The 20077-nt window shown below is 39.8% G+C and overlaps 1 protein-coding gene across 1 annotated transcript in view; it reads left to right on the top strand.

Annotated features, from left to right (window-relative positions):
* The window catches only part of DOK7 (docking protein 7), a 57977-nt gene that overhangs the window by 16626 nt on the left and 21274 nt on the right, over positions 1–20077 (top strand). Inside the window, exons 6-7 of the mRNA XM_057365273.1 lie at positions 4162–4269; positions 5370–6244. Of these exons, the coding sequence (XP_057221256.1) occupies positions 4162–4269; positions 5370–6244 (983 nt within the window). The remainder of the gene's footprint in view (positions 1–4161; positions 4270–5369; positions 6245–20077) is intronic.

Here is a 20077-nt window from a genome sequence, read left to right as displayed (position 1 = left end):
ASAGATCAGAGAATTTTACATTTTGTCTTGACAGAAGTCTAGATATGGACTTTGTGATGAATCACTGATTGTATGGGGTGCAATCTATACTGAATTTCCATGCTTATTATTTGAGAAATGTTTRTTTATCAGGTGTATGTTGAAATCCTTTTTTTCACTAGCAAGGTTCATGTTGAATGCCAGCCCTGAACACAGCAAAGGCCCAGCAGCCCACCAGTGATATCTKTGATCAGTGGGCACAGCAGCACTTTCTCTATCTGATTGTGACAGTCTAGTCCTGCAGTCTGGAAAGACCSCAGGTGTAATATTGATGGTCTGGATGCTCTCTATTAATTCTGGAGGCTTTTTTTGGGCTGCTTTATGACTGACTGGAGGGTACAGTGCTGCTTTCTGCTCTGGTCTATTTCATCTTTCTTTTTGTTAAAGCTTGATACACCTTTGTCTTGGCCATTGCAAGACAGCTCTGTGGTTGCTTTCTGCAGTGTCTGTACCAAGTGGATCTTCCTCAAACTTTTAGGACATCCTTTCGTTCCTCCAGACATCTTAACAAGGTGTGGAGATGTTAGCAAGAAGGTGAGGGTCCAGGCCTGTTTTATGGATATGCCTGAAGTTACACAGGAAGAAAGGAGAGATTTTCAGCTTAAATTACCTAATTTTGTTTAATGAAGTAACTAACCAATGTTGCATTTTAAAGACGCATATAATCAATTAAGTAGCTGCTGACTGAACTGGATACAATACATTTTTTCCTGACAGGTGCTTATTGAACAACCCCAGAGCTTTGAATTACTGTGACACTTTATTCGTATGTTACCAAAGTATTCAAAATCTCCCACGATGAGCAGCTGATGTGGCTTTAATGAATACCCACCAACGTAATGTAAAAATAAAATCTCCAGCAGAGGCATTTTTAGTCCAGCTAAATTTGATGTAATCCTTCCCCTTTGCCCCAAAGCAGTGTTTAAGAAGATTTCAATGAGTGCCTCACATAAGAAATCTTTTCCCTCATAGCAAGGGATCCATTTTTGATTGGAAAATGATAAAACATTTTATTAGTTGAAGGACCTGAGTGAATCACATGACAGGATCCATTTGTTAAGAGATTGGGAAGTGAAGGTTCTAATTGTTCTTGGAGCTGCTTTGGGACGTTGTGTGGGCAGAAGCAGTCGGAACTTCCTTGGCCAGCTGGCTCAGTACCGGTCATGCTGCTTCTGTCCCCCTGAGTTACCAATATGGTAAATTGCCACACAGCTATTTAGAGGGTGTGAACTGGGCATGCAAAAGGTATAGGATGATGCCAGCAAATCCAGCTTTGTAGAATTATGGCYGAAAAACTTACTGAAAAAGGATAATTTCAACAACAGTCATGGGAGGTTATAGGTTATGCTCTCCAGTAGGGACTGGTCCCTAAAAGGTGGGTGCCAGTGACTTCGATCCATAGTCTGATCCTGTAGGAAAACCTCCTGAAGAGACCTTGCTAGTCTGTAACCAAAAATACTGGTATAAGAATCTCTTTCTTCTGGGGAATAATACTGAGTGTGTTTTCTATAGAAGTCTGTCTTATTAGCAGAGAAGATTAACGGCAAAACAATTTGGGTAAGACTGATAGATAGACATTAAAAATAATTATCTAAAACTTAGACTCTGTGTATGTTTGTCAGGTTTCGAAGTTATTTGTCTGGGTATTTCCTAGAACCTGCTGAGTAAGGTTCTTCTGCTCAATCTTCCACAAAAGTGGGCAATGAGAGGTTGCCGCACATAACTATGAACCTGATTGTATATACTTCTTTTATACACAGGCAATACTGAAGGGGAAGTTTAAAAATTTTGAGTTCTGTTGTACAGACAGTATGTCTGGAGGGTTCATGTTGTTGGGTGAAACCTGCTGTGTTCTGTAGCTGTGCAGCTGGTAGGGAGTTAGGCTTCTGGAGGCAATTGAGAAGTGCAGATTTGCTGCTTCTACTTCCCTTCTACCTCATCTTGTATTTTATTAGAAGCCAATTTTACAGGATCAATCATTTGACCATTTAAAAAAAAAAAAACAAACCACCTTTTGCTGTCTGTTAGAGGGATATCAGGTACTTGAAAAACTAATTCTAGGTGCTCTAGTAATGTTCTGGAAATCTGCATTTGTCAAGTAATCATATTCTGAGAAAAATGAAAGGACCTTTCCTACTGACAGTTCTTTGGTGTGGGAAGGGTTAGAGTCTGTTTGCATCTTGGTTTGACCAATCTGCTGGTCCGTTATGCCAACTGTATGCTCAAAGTGTTCATTGAACATCTTTCTTGAACTTTTTTTGGACATACGGCATTTAAGCCGATACAGCAGAGTAACTGGAGCAAAGGACATTAAAAAATAGACTCAGCAGCTTGTAATGCTGTGTGCTACTGAGCAGATCCTTGTACAGACCTGCCTGGATTGCATCACAGGTGCTGGTGGCCAAATTGTGTGTTTTCCTTTGGCAGAGGTCCACATGGAAGCWTTGGGGGTTTCTTTTGAGTAAGCAGATGCACAGGTTCAAACCAGTCAATGCCTAATGTGAGTTGTCTTGTAGTGTAAATGGGAATGGAGACCTAAGAAAATAATGCACACCAGTCTGTTTTCTGTTCTTAAGTTTGGAATATGCCAAGTACCGTTTGATCTGAGACACAGGGGTCACAGACCCTGTTTGTCATGGGCCTCATTGCCTTGTCCCTCTTAGGACATCTTTGGTTTCCAGTGCATGTTGTTATAGATGACCTGTGTATATCTTGGTTTTTCTGCTGATTTTACCCAGATTGCAGACTGTCAAAGATGGAAACCTCCTCTACATGGGAAAGTAAGTTACAAAGTTCAGCATTATGACTTCTGTTACTACCTAGGGTAGGTCAGAAAGTGAATATAGTTAGGGAGGACAGATGTGGCAGTTTGTTTCTAGGCATAGTTAATAAAGCTCCCATGTAGCTTCAGCTGACCTGGCAGCACCCCTTCCCTGGACTGTGAGCATGCTTTGACTGCTGTGTTGACAGTATAGAAACCAAGTCTTTTAGAACTAAAAGATCTGGGGTGAAAATTAAACTTTTCTTTCATCTTTATGACTGTTTTTTTGTCTTACTAACTCAACCGCAGCAATGTATAGCCTTTTTCATCCTTTTTTCCCTTATTAAATGATTCAGTGTTTTTGTGGTGTGCTTCTACTACCCAGCTGTCAGATATACAAGAGCAGCAGTTGTTAGGAGCCTAMTCTGCTCTCTCTGTCATTAATTACTTTCCCTATGTATTAATAAAAACTACTGAAATGTCTGATGATGAATAAGTCAGCAGACCGTGTCCTCTGCAACCGCTGAACATGGCACACTCATCAGTGTTATTTGAAGGAATCCATAAGGTTTCTTTTGGGATAATGGTTATGATTACTTGCAACATCTGGTTTTATTGTTGTGCCTGCTGGAAACAAAATGTTTTAGAGGAAACTGGCCTGTTTTAATCATGARACTTCTTCCACATTCTGTTTAACTTTCTCTCTTTCTATTTTTGTTGGAATATAATGAGCCCTCAGTGAAATAATTTCAGCTGGAATGGCAAACTCACTAAAATGTATGAGGAAAATCCATGACAGTACGTTTTAGGAGTGATTTATGTAATTCTAACTTGGCTTGTATYAAACATGGAAACAGAGAGCCACCAGGTTGATTATTTTATCTCTGATGTCTGAACTTAATGACCTTCTGAACATCAAACTTGAAAACAAAGTCTTTKTAAATAGATGATCTGGATTGGAAGGTGTCAGATAAATTAATCATTATGAATATGACTTTATGATGTAGATTTGTAAATTTCTAGAATGAAAAACTTGGCCTTTCTCAATATTATATTCCCAGTGAATTCAGGACACATTTTACGTGGGCCAAATTAGTTTTCAAGTCCTCARTGTTCCTCCCCTGATGGTAACTGTTGCAGACAATGGGTATAATCTCTGTAAATCTTTGACATTTGTAATTTTAATTTACTATGTAGCACATGTCCAGGATATGCTTGAAGTCAGATTGTCCCATACATTTTTCCAATCAGCATTTCAAACATAAGAAACTAACATAGGAATGTCTATTTTTCTTTCCTTATTTTTTTTTTTCCGTGTTTCCTCCTTTATTTATTTATTTATTTTCTGTTTCTTTTTAAAGATCCAAGTACAAATCCAGCCTATTCAGAAGAAAGATTGGCTCATGAAGCTTTGCAATTAGAAAAGCGCTTGAGCTTGCTGTCTCATACGAGTCGCCAAGGAAGTGGAGGTAAGAAGGACTTTCAATGAAATAAAAATAAATTATATTCCTTCCTGCCCAGGCTTTAAAAGTTACATGGCCTGTGTTATAGGATGTGGGGCTTACAAGAAAAATAATGGRGAAACGGTCAAGTCATTTATTTGTTATGTGGTTTGTGAGGCAGTTCTCTAACAGCATTGTCTGAAGTCCTTAATATCTGAAGGAGCTTAATTATGTGCTTATATACATGTCCATGGCTGCTTTAGCCTAGATATTGCTGGGTAATGTGGTAATTTGTGACCAAATTCCAGTGAGACTTGCTGAGGTTTTTCTTAATTAGCATTTTACTATCAGACTTGACTGAATGGATAGAAAACAAGTGAGATTTGATAGATAAGCATGCCTGTTTTTTTTTTAATTCAGTCCCTCTGGTCAGAAATCATGGCCCAAATTCTTATACAGTTTCTGCCTTTGTTTTCACATTAGTTTTGTTGAGAAAGAAGAAAATAACATTGTGGAGGCTGTGTGTGCTACAAGAGAGTGTTTTCGTATTTATTTGGTTTTGCATTTTTTGTTAGTGTGGTGGTTTTTTTTGTCCTTTTGCCCTTTCATGTCAATGTCTAAATTTTATTCTTCCATATTCTCTCTTTGATGGCAGTAATTACCTGTTAAAATGCCTTTCTTGCAAGTATCATTGAGGGCAAAAAAAATCCTGCAATATATTAATAAATGAATCACAGAAGACCTTTCTGTATACAGATATATAAACATTTTTATAACAGTATTCTCATATGTACAGTGATGTATGGCTGTATTTTGGTAGAGTAACTCAACTGCATGAAAGCAAAATATGTTTGAAAAGGGGAGAACTTGGTGCATACACTTTAAAAATTTATTGTTGAATGCATTGTGTTCCAAAGCATGGTAGGGTTAGGGCAAGGTGACATACTATTGCATTTTATTTTTCCCGTGGGTCTAGGAGTTATTGCAAGAATTCTGTCTTTCTGATGAAGTTGCACTTGCAAAAAGCAGATGGAATTTCAGGGCCCTTCCTGTTTATACATACTTGCCATGCTTCAGTCTGTTGATTGTGTTTTGGACACAGGTTGATGTGTTCTCTTCTGTTCTAGGAGATGACAGGAGCCTTTCCAGCTCGTCCTCGGACACCAGCCACTCGGATGTCAGTGTTGGGAGCAGGCTGGCAGCGTGGCCGGAGCAGTCCTCAGCCAGCACCTCTCAGGAGAGCCATGGACTGGCAGCTGCCAAGGGCATTCACCTGGGAGAAGAAAAGACCCTTCCAGAAGGGGCCCGTGGCACCACCAAACCCCCTCCGAAGCCCCTGCGATCCAGACAGCTGCAGGAAATMGGCCGTCAGAGCTCTTCTGACAGCGGAATAGCTACTGGCAGTCACTCTTCCTACTCTGGGAGCTTCTCTTCCTATGCTGGCAGCTTGGACATTTGCCACGGGGATGAGTTTGGATCATTGCTAAGCTTGCCATTGAACTTTCCTTCGGATCAGAGCCTATGCACTTGTGCTCACAGTGAGTCCCAGAGAGCTGTGGGGTCRGAGTATCAGGTTCCCAGCTCTCTCAGACACGTGTATGATATACCCAGGAGTGTGTTACAGGCGGCTTCTAAAGAAGCRCAGCCGAAGAGCGCAGATTCCACGCTACCCAAGGACCAGGCCCTGCCAGCTCAAGGTGCCACTGACCCAAAACTGCTGCTACCGCACTTGGAAGCACGGAGGGGACCCGAGCACAGCCAGCACAGAGGGAGGCCTTCATCCTTAMTCACAGAAAGCAGCAAGGACTCAAGTGATGAGACATATGTGGATTTTGGTTCAAGGTGGTCAGATACAAAACCACAAGGACAGGTGTCAGACTCCAAAAGCAGTGAGCTGTCACCACCTGGTGGGGCCTCAGCTGACCCCTGTGACACATGTAGCCCCCACCTTGGGATGACAAGAGCTCTTTTTTCATCTTGTCCAATCTGTGGTGGACTAAAGGTAAATACCTAATACTGAGCAGATGCTAATGAACCTTAGTTAATAGATCATGATTAATTTAAAGTTATTTAAGTTGTAGATCATAAATAAGATAGTTTCCTTTATACTTTGAACAGGTAATAACTTATGTTGTTTATGCTCAAATGGAGAGGCTTAGCGCATGGTTTCCACAAACCTGTGCCTACTCAAGTAAACACTAAACAATATAGGCCACCAATCATTACTTTTAARTTGGCCAGTTTTGGCTTTGTGTACATGTAAGTGAAAGGAAAATATTGCAGGTGCTGGATTTGTCACATATAATGGCAAGCAAGCATGACATTGACGTAGTCCTGACAGGACATTGACCTGTCTTGCTGCTGGCACTTGCAAAGAAGGAAGAGAAGTCAAATAGTATGTGCTGCTCTTAAAGTGATCAGGGTGCATATTTTTATTTTATTGATGTTTTTCTTTGTCATCCTAGTTTGAGCATGCCTTGCACAAGAAGTCAGGTTAGGCAAGTTTCTCACTGGGGAAATACAGGAGAGTCAAGGCAGGGTGGCAGCYCAGTAAAGTAACAGGCCAGTGGGAGGTACTTTAGAGGAGGAACACAAAAACTCATCAGCAGTCTACAAAACAGGACAGCTTATTTGCAGGAAAACTTATTTTTGATGACCAGTCACATAAAGACTTAATGAACCTCCACAGTTTAGTTATTTGCCTTTCCAAACATTTGCCAATATTTGTTAGTAAGACTTTGATGCTCTTCTGACTTCTTTTTGGACCTAATACCTTTTTGTCTTTTTTATGGCAGTAAGTTTTATACATTAATTATAATTGCATGAAAATGTGTCTATTTTTATCCATGCTGGAGAAGATTTTTTATTTGTGAATGTGTTTGCTAAGCTAGAAGAAGGTAAAGCTGCTTGCTAGGAAGGTTAGAGGGAGAGCTTAAATTAGGGAATGTGTGAAGCAGGGATTCAGCAAGAGAGACTTGTGCATGAGGAATTAAACACTGCCATTGAAGTGTGTGTATTTAATTAAACATGAGATTACATAAACCACTGCTATGAAAAGGACTTGAATGTCTAGTAGATGATGAAAGAAAAATCAACAGGTTATAAATTTGAGAGATTATTTTCTTCTCATGAGGTGTTTCATTTATTTTCATCATTGACTTCTCATGTTTGGCAACTGGAAAGCTCTGCCTGGCTGGGCACTTGCACAGCCCTGTCACTGCCCCTTGGGTGTTACTTTGTCCTGTASCTGTGGCACCCAGCAGGCAGGGAGGCACCTGCACTGGTCAGTAGGACCAGTGACCTTCCAAGGCCATCCTTACCAGCCACCTGCACCAAAGTGTGGCTGGAGGCAGGGCAGAMAGGGGAGTGCACACCACTGTGTCTGCTGTTGGCTTCCTGTGGCTGCTGCCTGTTATTATTTTCCCAGTTCCCTGAATTTGGGAAAAATGACCAAGAGTGATTCCCCCCCTGCAAGGGCTCTGCTTTGGGATTAGAAAGCTCGAAGGTGGTTTTGCTAGAGGCAGGGAGCAAAGAAATAGTTGAGGTACGATTAGCTCACATGGTCTAAATGTTCCTGGGTGATCCAAATTGTTGATTTATTGGATCTTATCCTGGGTATCTGTGGAAGATGGGAAGCTGAAAGTGAGTATTCCATCAAATATCTTCAAAATCTTTAAAAGCTAAATTATATCACTACAACTGCTTGTTGACCACAATGACATCATTGCCCACATCTTTTATTGCAAAGTGCTGTCAGGTTTCATGGTGTTTCTAGCTGCCCTAATTAGATAAGTTGGCAAGAATTTCTGATATTRTCTATACTTGAACAAATTTGGTGATAAACACTGGTGGACTTTCCTAATAACTTTTATTTTAGTATGAGATATGCACATCTGCTATATTTTAAAACCAATTTATAAGCAGTCACGAAAGAAGTCTCATTAAATGGAATGATTCATGGGTTTGTTTTTACTTTTGAAAGAAAAAATAACCTTTTGATGCACTCTCCTGAACTGTCAAGATGAGTTATTTTAGCARTATTTAATGGACGCTGTCTTTGGTGTTTCGTCTGATGAGCACAGTGAAAGCACAAATCCATCTGCTGTAACTAAAAAAATTATTATTATTCCTTGTGCATTGAACAGGAGGATATATTTAAGTTAGGGCCAGGAGGAGTTGATTTGTGAATTGATGAAGACACCAGGTTTTCATGTTTATTCAAATTCATGTTCAAAAGGCCTTAATGTGCCAGTGTTTGGAGTTCCTTTGCAATTTTGASTTAAGCTGTTAATTAAATTGTGTTAATGGCTTTTAAATGCCGACTGTTTAAAGTGGTCTGAGTAGAGGAAAGTCTGCAGCAGTCATTAAGGCAATGAGCATTTGTTTGTTTTCTGCCCTGTATGTAAACTTTGGCAAATGGAGATAACGTTTGGGAATGTTGTGTGTGTGTGTGTTGGAGTTCAGCACAGGAAGAGTTGGAGAGAGGTTGAAGGATGAAGRCATGGATATGTGGAGGGCATGGTGGTGGTCCTGATTGGGACTTGTTAGGAACCACCTGCTCCACTAATGACAAGGATGATGATGAAAACAGGGAGAACAGACCCTGGGAAAGTGCCAAGCTCAAGCAGAAAATAGTGCAAGAAAGCCTCTCTGTCACTCTGCATGAAGAATAGAACCAGCATGAAAAGAGTTACTAAATATTGCTTCTATTGTCTGCATATTGTATTTCATATTAGACATAGGGGACTAAGAAGCAAGCATGCAGGTGATTTGCTTTCTGTTGTGTGCAATTGTGGTGTGCTCAAGATGTCCTTTACAGACTTCYCAAGGTGTGCCTTTGCTTTGTAATTTGACCTAGTTGATCTCAGTGCTGTAGATGATTGCAGAGATGAATTCATTGTCTATTGTAAGTATAATTTAAGCTCAGAATTGATTGTTATGAGATTTCTGAGTAAGCTGTAGAGATTTATTATTAGACTTATTACATTTTTAACTACTTAACTAATACTAATTTGATGAATAGAATTTCATTGTATGCCTGTTGCTCTGTAACTTCCTTTGATGCTATGGTTTGAGAAATGATGTCAACTTTTTTTATAGGGTGTTCCTTTTCTTTTTACACCACCATTGTTTGTAAATTTTCTTAGAAGTCTGAAAAATAAAATTATTTTCCAACTGTTATTGTCCTTTTCCATCTGACAAGTACTGGCTTTAGTTTTGCTTTGCTTTATGTCCTCTGACCTTCTTCTTGCAAGTTGAATTAATATGGAATGTTTATGGCTTTCTCTTCATACTACTTAGTGTTATATTCAAATCATTGTTGACAGCTCCAAATGTGCCTATTAGTAGGAATTACATTTATGTATGTCTTGCTCACACTAAACTCATATTTATGTCAGTGGGAGTTCTTATTTATGTAGAAATACAGTGATGAGTACTGCTCTGGTAGTTAACTTGCCATGATAGAGGGGAAAAGGAGTTGTCACTTTGTGTGTGGCTGTTGTCATCAGTCTCTGTTGGTATTCAGCCCCCTACCTAAGTTGATGATTTTAAAATACCAAAGCTTCCTTGGGGACAATATGGTCCCAAATTAGGAGCTGRTCTACCCAAATCCTCTGTGAGGTGSTTATATAGTTCCTGCTACCACAGTGACTCTGTGCCTCAAACTCTGAATCCCCCAGCATATCTGTAGTAAGCGGAAATACTTTTGTATTGCAGTAGTCATGATGAATAAAAGAGTTCAGGGGTTTTGTCGGGCAGTGGGATCCACAGCACTGAGGGGCTGAAAACTTTTCCCTACACAATATARGGAGAAGTGGTACCTGCTTTGGGGGCACGTGGGTCTCAGTTTAAATGGGGAGTTGGTTTGGTTGGTGAYGGGATATTTGAGTCTTTTAGCCTGTCCTGTGGAAACTGCTTTATTTGCATTACAACTCCAGATGAAGGCATGTGCATGTCTGTACTGATCCTTGAGCAGACACTTTAGTACTGTATTTAATCATGGAGCACCACATCCCCCTTTCAGAGCAGGTTAATCACCAGAGTCACTGCTCTAGAGAATCTGTGAATATCTGTGTGTCCCTTATCCACTGTAGACCAGGGAGAGACTAAGCCTAGGGAGAAGCACAGCTGATGTATCCTCAGGCAGAGAAGGGGCTTGAACTCTACAGCATCCAGCACTGAGGTCTCTTTTTCTGTCTTGCCTGGRCTAATTTTACCAGAGTCATGAGCACCTGTAACTGGCTTGGGAATAGAGCCTTGGTCTTCCAAATCYCGTACAAAACCCTTAACCCTGGAGTTAGCTGGTGTGTCTCGCTTTCATTGTAGATGCTGCTTTTGAAAGTGGTGAAAGAGAAGGCCTGTAAGGTGTTAACTTTTGTAGTGAAATTGGAGAAATGGCAGCTGCATGACTACATGGCCATATCTGTGTAACTGAGAATGTTTTAATTTTTTTTGGCTTTTAATCAAGTACTTTTCTAATGTAGTACTAAAACAGATACTAAAGAAATCACAATGTGCTGTTATCTACAACCTTAATTTAGCTATTTTTTTTCTGTTGGGAGTCATTACCTCTTTCCCCAGGAGACTGAAAACAGTATGTGTTTATCTTGTACTGTGTTTATTTCCATGCTTTCTCTGAGAGTGTAGGAACATGATTRTTTGTAATTGCACATCTTTTACATCTCTTTTCAAAGATTTTTTTTTACAGTATTGATGTGTGGTGCTGTAACATTTTATGCTTCCTCCCACTTTTAAAAAAGCTACAAGCTGTCTAAATTCTCAGCTGAGAAGGATGCATTTGTCACCTTCTACAGCATTGTTGCTGCTTGTATTTCTGCTCAAATCTCAGAGGTCTGGGCAGTTGGGCAACACACTGTCAGAACAGTAACTGGAACAGTTTTCACCTCAGAGGAACCTGCAACTCAGTTGACATTAATTGACCTGAATGATGTGTTTGTGAAGCTTTTGTATCTGGATCTTGTTGACTTCTACCATGAATTAGAAAACTTGCTTTTGTGCTCTTTTCTTTCAAGATTTARTTCCAGTTGTTTTTCTRTSAGTTCTGGCTGTGATACCCAAAGCAGCAGTGATGTGCATCTTCCATCATGTGTGTCACCACTAAGTGAGTGTCAGCACTGGACAATGATTTGGCCATCTTGGTGTTTTACTTACATTACCATTACTGTAAGAGGCTCTGAAGGCTCTGAAAGTTTTACAATAAAGTAGTGTTATTCTTCAGGCTTTTCAGAGACTGAAAAGCATCTTAAAACCCATTAATTTTCCCATAGTGTCTTTCTGAAATAGAAGAAACCCATGGTCATTGCTGCTCTTGACAATGAAATGCAGTCATTTATGGAACTGACTTTGCTGACAAAAGCACCTGGTGCTGTGCAGATGAAAGATGAACAAAAGTGTGTTCTCCAGTTGAAGCTGACAGAGAAAAGAGGCATAAACAGGCTGATGTAATGTCAGGCTCAGAGCTAGATTTGTTTTGTTTTCCACTTTTGGCCAGAAGCCCGTCTATTGCAGAGATCTTCATCCTCTTGATCTCGTCTCTTATCCAGGTCTGCTTTTGTACTTTTGTATAGAGATATTGCTTATCATTAGCTTGCAGGGAAGGAAGACTTTTTTTTTTTTCCTTCCCAATTCACCAGAGTTATTTTGTACAGTATTATAAAGCTTCTTGGCAGCAGGCTTCACTCCCAAGTGATCAAGAAGAGACCCAGTTTCCTTACTGCTGTGGCTGGTAAGGGCTCATATAAGTGACCTGGCYCTTCCAAAGGAGGAGGACCATGGARGAGGTCACCTGCTGGGTGTAAAAATKTGGCTTTGAGATGTCACAGTGACACAGGAGACATGCTGCCCTACCAGAGCAGTGCAGATCTGACTTGCTTTTGGTGCTCTAGGAGGCTTCCTTTTATCTGAAAAACTGTACTCACACTCTCCATCTATCATGAAAGAATCYTCACAACTCCTGTGCAAAGAATAAAGGTTTTAATCAAAATTCAGAATAATAAGAGTTGGCACTTCWTGGGATCTGGCACTAAGGGGAGCAGCCAGGCTGTGGTCTGTAGTGAGACAAGAAGTGCCTGCCACAGAAGCCCTGGTAAGTGAAATGATAACAATGTCAAGAGAAGAGAGCATCTTTCCTTMCGTGAGGGAATGCAGATGATGTAGCTCAGCAGAATTCATTCTTCTGTACCAAACACAAGCATTGCTGGATTGCTTTTCTGTCAGAGAGCCATGGAGATAATGATAAACCACGGTATTGACCTTCTATCCCCATCACAATAAACAAATGGAAAAATTGGCTTCCTCCCCTAAATACAATCAAGTTGGGTAATAGCTTTTATTATTACTAATATCGATAGCCACTTCTCCTTCTGTTGGGTGCAGTAGCTTATCTGAACAGAGAAAAGAAATACTTTAAAGGAGGAGTCATCTGACAATAAAAGCTGGAAAAAACTATTCCCTTTGGAATGTAGTGTTTGTGGAGTTTCTGTTTTTGATCCAGCTGTAAAGGAGGCTCTTCAGRTTGATTGGAATGTGACCAAAATGAGAAAATTGAAGTAATTTTTACTCTCTCTGTATTTTTTTTCTTTTCTCTTAAATAGGAATCTATTTCTTTCTGGAAAAATTCAACATAATCCTACAAAGTGTTAGCAGACACTTTCTGTCTTCATTTTCTAAAAGGGAGAAAGTAAAATTCACCTGCAGAGGAAGAAAACACAAAAAGAGATGAGGAAAGCGTAGATTACATGGAGCTGAACTCAGGGGAAGAGAATAACTCCAGTAGCAGCCCTGGATTAAGATTCCCAAATTTGATTCCCATGTGGTTTATCTCATTTTGGAAGAACATAAACAAAGTTACTTTCAAAAAACCTCAATTCATTCACTTGCATTTCTGAAAAATGTTTGTAATGTCTGCCAACATTCTATTTTTAAGGCTGTGCATTAAAAAGACTATGCAGAAAATATTTTGTTTTGATTAACAGTCAGTGATATCAAAGTAATTGCACGGCTCAGAARGAATTGGCGAGTGTCAGTAGGATAGCAATCATTTGGATGGGATGTCTGGAGGGCTGACAGCAGCTCACTTTGAGTAGATGAGAAGACTGAAAATAGATGCTCAGTAGGGGTGTGACCTTTCCARCCAGCCTTTTTTGACAGAGCCACTTAAAACTGGAAGTATGCAAATTAGAAGGGTGAAAGGTGTTTCAACAAAATGATACAAATTGTGCTTAGCTTGTCCWCAACTCAGGACAAGACGCAAGAGTGGAATTAGTTTTGGTAATTCAAGATTCCCAATATCCTAATTACTTCAGGATATCTATGGAAATACTTTCAGTCTGGCTGATAATATGCCATATTTACTTGTAATCAGATTAGATCTGAAGGTATGAGTTGTGTTATGGTGTAGGCAAATCCTGACTTTGCCTTATCTGACCATTTTCCAAGTTGTATTACTTACTCACAAGGAGCAAATAATTTCTCCAGCTAGTACATTAGTGAAATTTAATAATATGGTAAAAAGATTTTCATATGGGTAACGCAATTTTGGCACTTGTTAGCATGAAAATATGTGGCAACAAATCTACTGAATAGAAAATGGTTTATTACCTGTACCATTGAACCTGCTCCATGGTTTCATTAGACTGAAACTGATTTGAGGAATGAATCACTGAAGTATATAAAYATGTTCAGAACTGAATGAATGCTTTCCATAGGCAAAGAGTTAGTAAATGTGCATAAGCCATTCTGATACAAAAATGCCTACCCGTTTTCAGGATGGTCTGTTTTTAAAGTTCCTTGTGATTTTTTGTATGGCTTCATTATGCAGAGTTCTGAATGCTTTTTCTGAAATGCCAGGGAACTTGTCTAGAGGAGAAAGGAGAGGGAATTCTTTAAAAGTCCATGAAGAAGATAAGACTGCCAAATTTACCTCTCAGGCAATTATACAGTTCTGACCAAAAWGTCCCACTGAGGTCAGCAGAAGCCTTGTGCAGACTTCATCTGCTTTCCTCTGACACTCCTAGAAGCAAGGCCACTGAAATCAGTGTAGCCAAAGCATTCACTTCATTAGAAATTTGGGCTGCATGTAAGTTAAATAAGGTGGATCTTTGATATCTAGAACAGGCAGACTTCTGTCCCATAGCAGAAGTGTGGTGCTGACTGCTCTGGACCTCAGGAAACATGGAAAGAACTTGTCCTGAAATCTGGTGTTCTCACTCAGCCCAGCCTAGCGTTGAATGCATTTGACAAACCTGGCCACTGCAGTGTAAAGCTGGCTGTCTATGGCAGACTCCTGGCAGGAGTTTGTGGTGGAAAAGTGGTGKTTGGGGCACTGTCTCACTTTATAAAGAGAAATAAGAACCTTGGGATTTGGACTGATGCAKGAATTTTGTGTTAGGTTTTTATTGTGGCTCTGACCAACTTACTGCACTCTATATCTCTGTATTTGCTTCCCAAGGCTGTTGTCAGGATTGATGGGATGGTGTTTCTACAGGACTTTGGATGCTGAAAATTCTATCCAAGGGCTAAAGATTGTATTAAATGCAATATTTTCTGCGTAGCAGTGAGAGGGACAGATAATTTATATGCCTTTTAAGAGCACTGTGGACARAAAAGGAAGTCATTAATGAGAGGTGCTAAAGGAGAAAATCAACCTGCCAGTACGAAGCAGCTGCTCCACAATTTTTGTTTTAAAGTGGTGGCAAGTCTATCACTAATTTTTATAACTTCAACAAATTGAAAGCTAGTTTCTATTTAATGAAAAATCACAGAGCAGTTGCACTGAATACGTTATTTCAAGTGAGTTTTTTTTTGTGTGTGAAATTGAGCTTGAAGAAAGATGTCTTTCCAGAACTCTAGTTACCAGAAGAAAGTTGTGAATTCAGGAGCCCTTACACTCAGTTGAATCAGAAAGTCTGTGACTGAGGACATGGCAGTTGAAGATCAGTTCTTTCTAAGAATGGGATTAGCCTGAGGGCTGAGCAATTTTTTAGCATTTAGAAAGGAGCAAGGTATCAAGAACATGCTTGAGGATATGCCTGAAATTCAAGCCAAGTTGTAACAAGAGGCAGGAAACATCCATAATGGTATTATGTTTTCTTAATGTATTCTTTTCTAAAATCCTTATGGAGAGGCATATGATATAAAATCCAATTTTGTAGYTTTTTTTGATGCACTGACTTCCCACCCCAATTTCTCTGTTAGATAAAAGCATTTTGCCCAAACAGGGATTAGGCAAAACTGAGCTCTTCCCCCATGAGAGGTGTGAGAGCTGATGACTGCAGKGAACTTCTGGAGCAGTGGTTTAAGTAGCCAATTGACCCAGTTGAGTTCCCTTGGTTCTGACTAAACTTAGCTTTGTGTAAGAACCAAGGTGACACAARGAAACCTCAAAGTTACTGCACCTGACCGAGTACATCTTTTTTAAAGTGTGAAAAAAGCACTTTTTACCAGTTGTGCACAAACTTTTCTGTTCCATTCCTAAACGACACTGCAGAGGGAAAGACTTCCTTGCATTCTGGTCATCCCTGCTAGTGTAACAACATTTTGTGCCTTGAAAAACAAACTCACTTCAGCCAGTAATTCAATCTGTGAGCGTAGGACAGAAATGTGGGGAAAATGTTGTGTGGAGCTACTGTTGTTTTTCCATCGCCTCTGATTCARCTCCAGTGAAATTCTATGCATTGATATGACAACACAGAATTTGTTTGTGTGTGTGTTTAGAAGTTATACTGAGTTTCCTCAGGTGGGATGGGGATGTTAAGGTCAAAATAAGTGTGATTCATATGATAAATGAAAGCCAGGATGGGGTGAGTGAATACCAGAGTCTTACATACGGCTTCTATGCTGCAGTGAAGTGCCTTTACTGCATGTAAGCTCTGCTGGTACATCTTCCTTGTTGTTATCTTTTTTGTATTTCCATGGTTTTTTTTCCCAAAATCAGAGTAAATGAAAGAAAGCAGACCTTGGGACTTTCTCTGCAGCAGTTCAATCCCTCATGAGTCKAAAAGGTAGATGGAAAAGGGGCTTTAAAGTTGACTTTGTGCTCCTAAGTCTTGTCACATGRGGATATCGGGCTATTGGCAGGATATAGTGCAGCAGCCAGCTGTCAGTCAACTAAAATGACTGTTTCAACAGCTGGGAATCAGTGGGACATGAACTCTGGCTGTGTTCCCTCTCCCCTAGCCACATCCTCTGCARCAGTCTGGATTCTGTGGAATCCTCTGCTAATTCAATGCTGATTGGAAGCAATTTTGAATGTACTAGAAATCTGAGCCTGGAAAATATTAAGGAAATATAAACCTTTTCCAGATCTGGTCTATTAGAAGGACAGAGAAGTGCTAAGTGGGCTATATCAGGGCTAGTAACTGTATACTTGAATCCTCTGTAGCACCAGGAAGACATTTCCAGATGAAGTTTGCCGATTCATCTCATTCCTCAAGACACAAAGTCAAGCAGAACACACCTGCTATAGAGATGATTACTATAGGAGGCTTCGGAAAAAAACCCCAGAAGTCATTGTGTCTAATAATTTATAGCACTGCTCTCTGACATAGAAGCAGCCTGGGAGCAGCCCCTGTGCAGAGTTGAATATCTGTATCCTTTGAAGCTGTGCAGCTTAATTACAGTTTCATTACTTTTGACAAACTGTAATTTCAGTGATGGGCTGGGGATAAAGAAAAACACTTGTCTTAATTTTACTATTTTGAGCTTTTTCTCCCTTATTTGTCCTTCTAGTTCCATCCATTTCTTTCTACTGAYGATCACTGATTATCTTGTTAATAATTTTTTTTTTTCTGGAAGAAGTTGACTAACTATAGCTCTAAATGTGAGGTTGAAAAAGAAGGAAAATGAATGTGAAGATCATATTGCAAGGCTTTCATTTTTATTCTTCATAGGCCCATAATTAAGCCCACTCTAGTTCTCTCTCTGTGGAACAGGATGCACAGGTTATAACAAGGATTCTTTTCTTTATGTCTTCATGTGGAATGGGCTGGAAGGAAGGAATCAAGTAACTAGTCTAATTTAAATTGGCATAGCTCCATCAGCTACAAAACAGGCACAAGTGTATTTTTAGTGCCAGCAGAAGCTAAGCTCGCACTGTGGAACAACACTCTTTGGGGGAAGTAGAGGAAGGAAAAGACTTTTCTTAGGGCAGTCCCCTGGTCAACRTTTCAAATTGGCAACTAAAACTTAACATAAACTTTCTCCATCTCTAAGAGCCCATAGAGGCACATTTAGTTAGTCTCTACAGTTTGAGATTTCACTTTGCCAGCTTTTGAAAAGTTTTCATTTGAGTCCTTCTCCTGTCACTTCASCTAYATAGTTGTARTTGAACTCTTTATTTGATAAAAAGWATCCTTTYCTTCTTTWTTTGATAAAAAGGATCMTTTTCTTCATTTAAAATCTTCTGGATTTTAAATCTTGTTGCAAGCTGAAAACCTGACTAAAAGGGACACTTCATGCACTTTTGTGCGCAAATTTTCCCATAAATTGCTGCTTTGCTAACCAGGAGARCAAGGCCACCTCAATCCCTTTGTGTGCATAGGTCCCTATGTTAATGATGGTCTTTGTTGTTTATTTTCCAAGCTTCCTGCTCCATAGTATTTTTGTATTGACTTTGAAAATCTTGAAATGGGTTAATGCTCTGACTCAGACCTTGGCTGTTTCTATTGGGCTGTGCTGTTCTGAGCTAATGTACAGCAGTACTTCCCACAGGTCAAGTTTTCACAGGTATTTCTGTAGTACTGAGGTGCTCAGTGGGGACACAGTTAGTCTTGTGATCTTTAAAATGCAAGGGAAGAGGATCATGTGAGGTGTTGCATCYCATCCATGAGCACCTTGCCTCTCCTGTTTGTGTAACGTGCTGAGCAAGAAGAATGAGCTGAGAGCCTCACACTGATTGTGTGCACAGCAGTCAAATCTGCTGCTTTTCATMCCTGTTTGGGCCCATCTGAGCCTCACTTTCAGCATCAGGGGAGTTTTGCTGGAGTCTCTGCCTTGTGTGGGTTTCACTGGGCGCAGAACGAGTGAAAATGAACAGATCTATTGTACARGGAAGCTCAGACTATCAAATGTGGGGAAACTGAGTGTATTCTTAMTACCAAATGTTCTTGCAGAAGTGTAATGCTACCCCCTGTTGGAATTTGGGATTTATGAAACATAAGCCAGAATACATGGAATTGAAGCTTCTTTGTGCTTCCATTGCACTTCACAAGACTTCAGAAGTGCCAGTCTCTCTTAAAAAAGTTTTCTTTTACATAAATAGGAAAGGTTTTTTCCAGKTATCAGCACTGAATTAAATTGAAAACAATCTTTTATGTTAAAATACAGCTTCAGGTATAGATGCCTGTCCTTTTACTGTCGTTCTGTAAGAATACAAGTGTATAACCTATTAATGTTGATTTTTATTGTTCATAAACGTCTCTCCATAAAGGTTTTGCAACTTTAAAAGAGAAATGCAGCCTCTCTTTTTGCATGACTAAAGCTACTGTGTCTGCCATGATTCAGCTGCAAGCTGAGKGAGAGCACTCGTGTTTGGGGAAATGTGAATGGCTAAAGCAATGCTGTGGGTGCACTGTGCAACCTGCAGCAGTGTGGAAAATGTGTGTTTRAACTCTTGTGCATGAGCATTGCAGGGGCAGTTTCTGTTTGTACCTTAGGAGAAGTGGCTTAACAGGAGCTGAGATGAGCAAGGCACTGGAAAGGGGAAAAGGAAATGTAATATTTCTGTGAAAATATCTCTAAACAGTTGACAGCACTGTTTTGAGCTGGAAAATCTGCTTYRYATCTTAAYGCTTAAACTTAAAATTGTTCCTTTRCATAAAACTGCAGAATGATCATCTGCTGCTGTTAATCAGGMCAGCCCAGCTGAGGAGTTGGGGGGAGCCATGTAGATGATTCTTATTACCTTGAAGAATTGGTTGACTTTATTTTGACCCTAATAATATATGGCATGTTGAACTTTAATTATATTGAGGTATTTGCCTTTGCTCTTAGACCTCACGGTTGGAGAGAAAGCATTTCTTATTTCTGAGCTGAATGTATTTCRTGGTTTATTTTAATGGCAATTGTATAAGGCTGTTTAATGTCCTGAATGGTGGAATGATTACTATGAGATAAGTGGTGAGAGATGGGGCAGTAAAGGGTCATGCTAATACATTTTATTATGTATCTGGCATAAATTCACAGGTGTGTTTTTTCATGGTCCTGTGCTCTGAAATCAGGAGATGCTCTGACCCATTGTTAAATTAGAGAAATATATCCTCTTATGTCTCATTATGGTGTTTTTATATTTAATGAAGGATTGCTTTTAATTCCTGTTTTCTAACTCCTCCACCATTCTGGCCATGTTTTTGAAATATATTGGATTAATATTGGTTTCAGAGGCAACTTGCTATGTCTGGCTTGGCCATTTCCTCTGACTGGTGGAATTCTTCAGCTTAGTCCCGGCTTCCACTGTGAAAAGGATCACTCCTGTATCATGAACCAGGAGTGAAGTGTTCTCTGACTGAACTTCAGTGTCCTTGTCCTGTGAGGTGTGTCCAAAAGCTTAGATGAGCTCAGCTGTTCAGCAATATTCATCATCATTGGAGTTCATCTTTCCATTTGGGTTTCTTTTAAAGCTCTCCCTAGAGGGTTTGTGACTGCACTCTCTGCAGATTGTCACTGTGTTTATCCCTGTAATCTCCATGGAATAATGAAGTGCTCCTACCTGTATAGAAACCAATGCTTCAGAATTTTACCTATGGTTAAGTAGAAGAGACCCTCAAATTCACAGAAGTATTCAATATTTTTTTTTTTTTTTATCTGGAGCCATATT

Source organism: Malurus melanocephalus, unplaced genomic scaffold (assembly GCF_030028575.1).
Source record: "Malurus melanocephalus ecotype Western Australia unplaced genomic scaffold, MMel_1.1 scaffold_50, whole genome shotgun sequence".
In the NCBI taxonomy this organism is placed as follows: domain Eukaryota; kingdom Metazoa; phylum Chordata; class Aves; order Passeriformes; family Maluridae; genus Malurus; species Malurus melanocephalus.
Note: the sequence above shows the minus strand (reverse complement) of the source record. Positions and strands in the feature narration are given on the sequence as shown.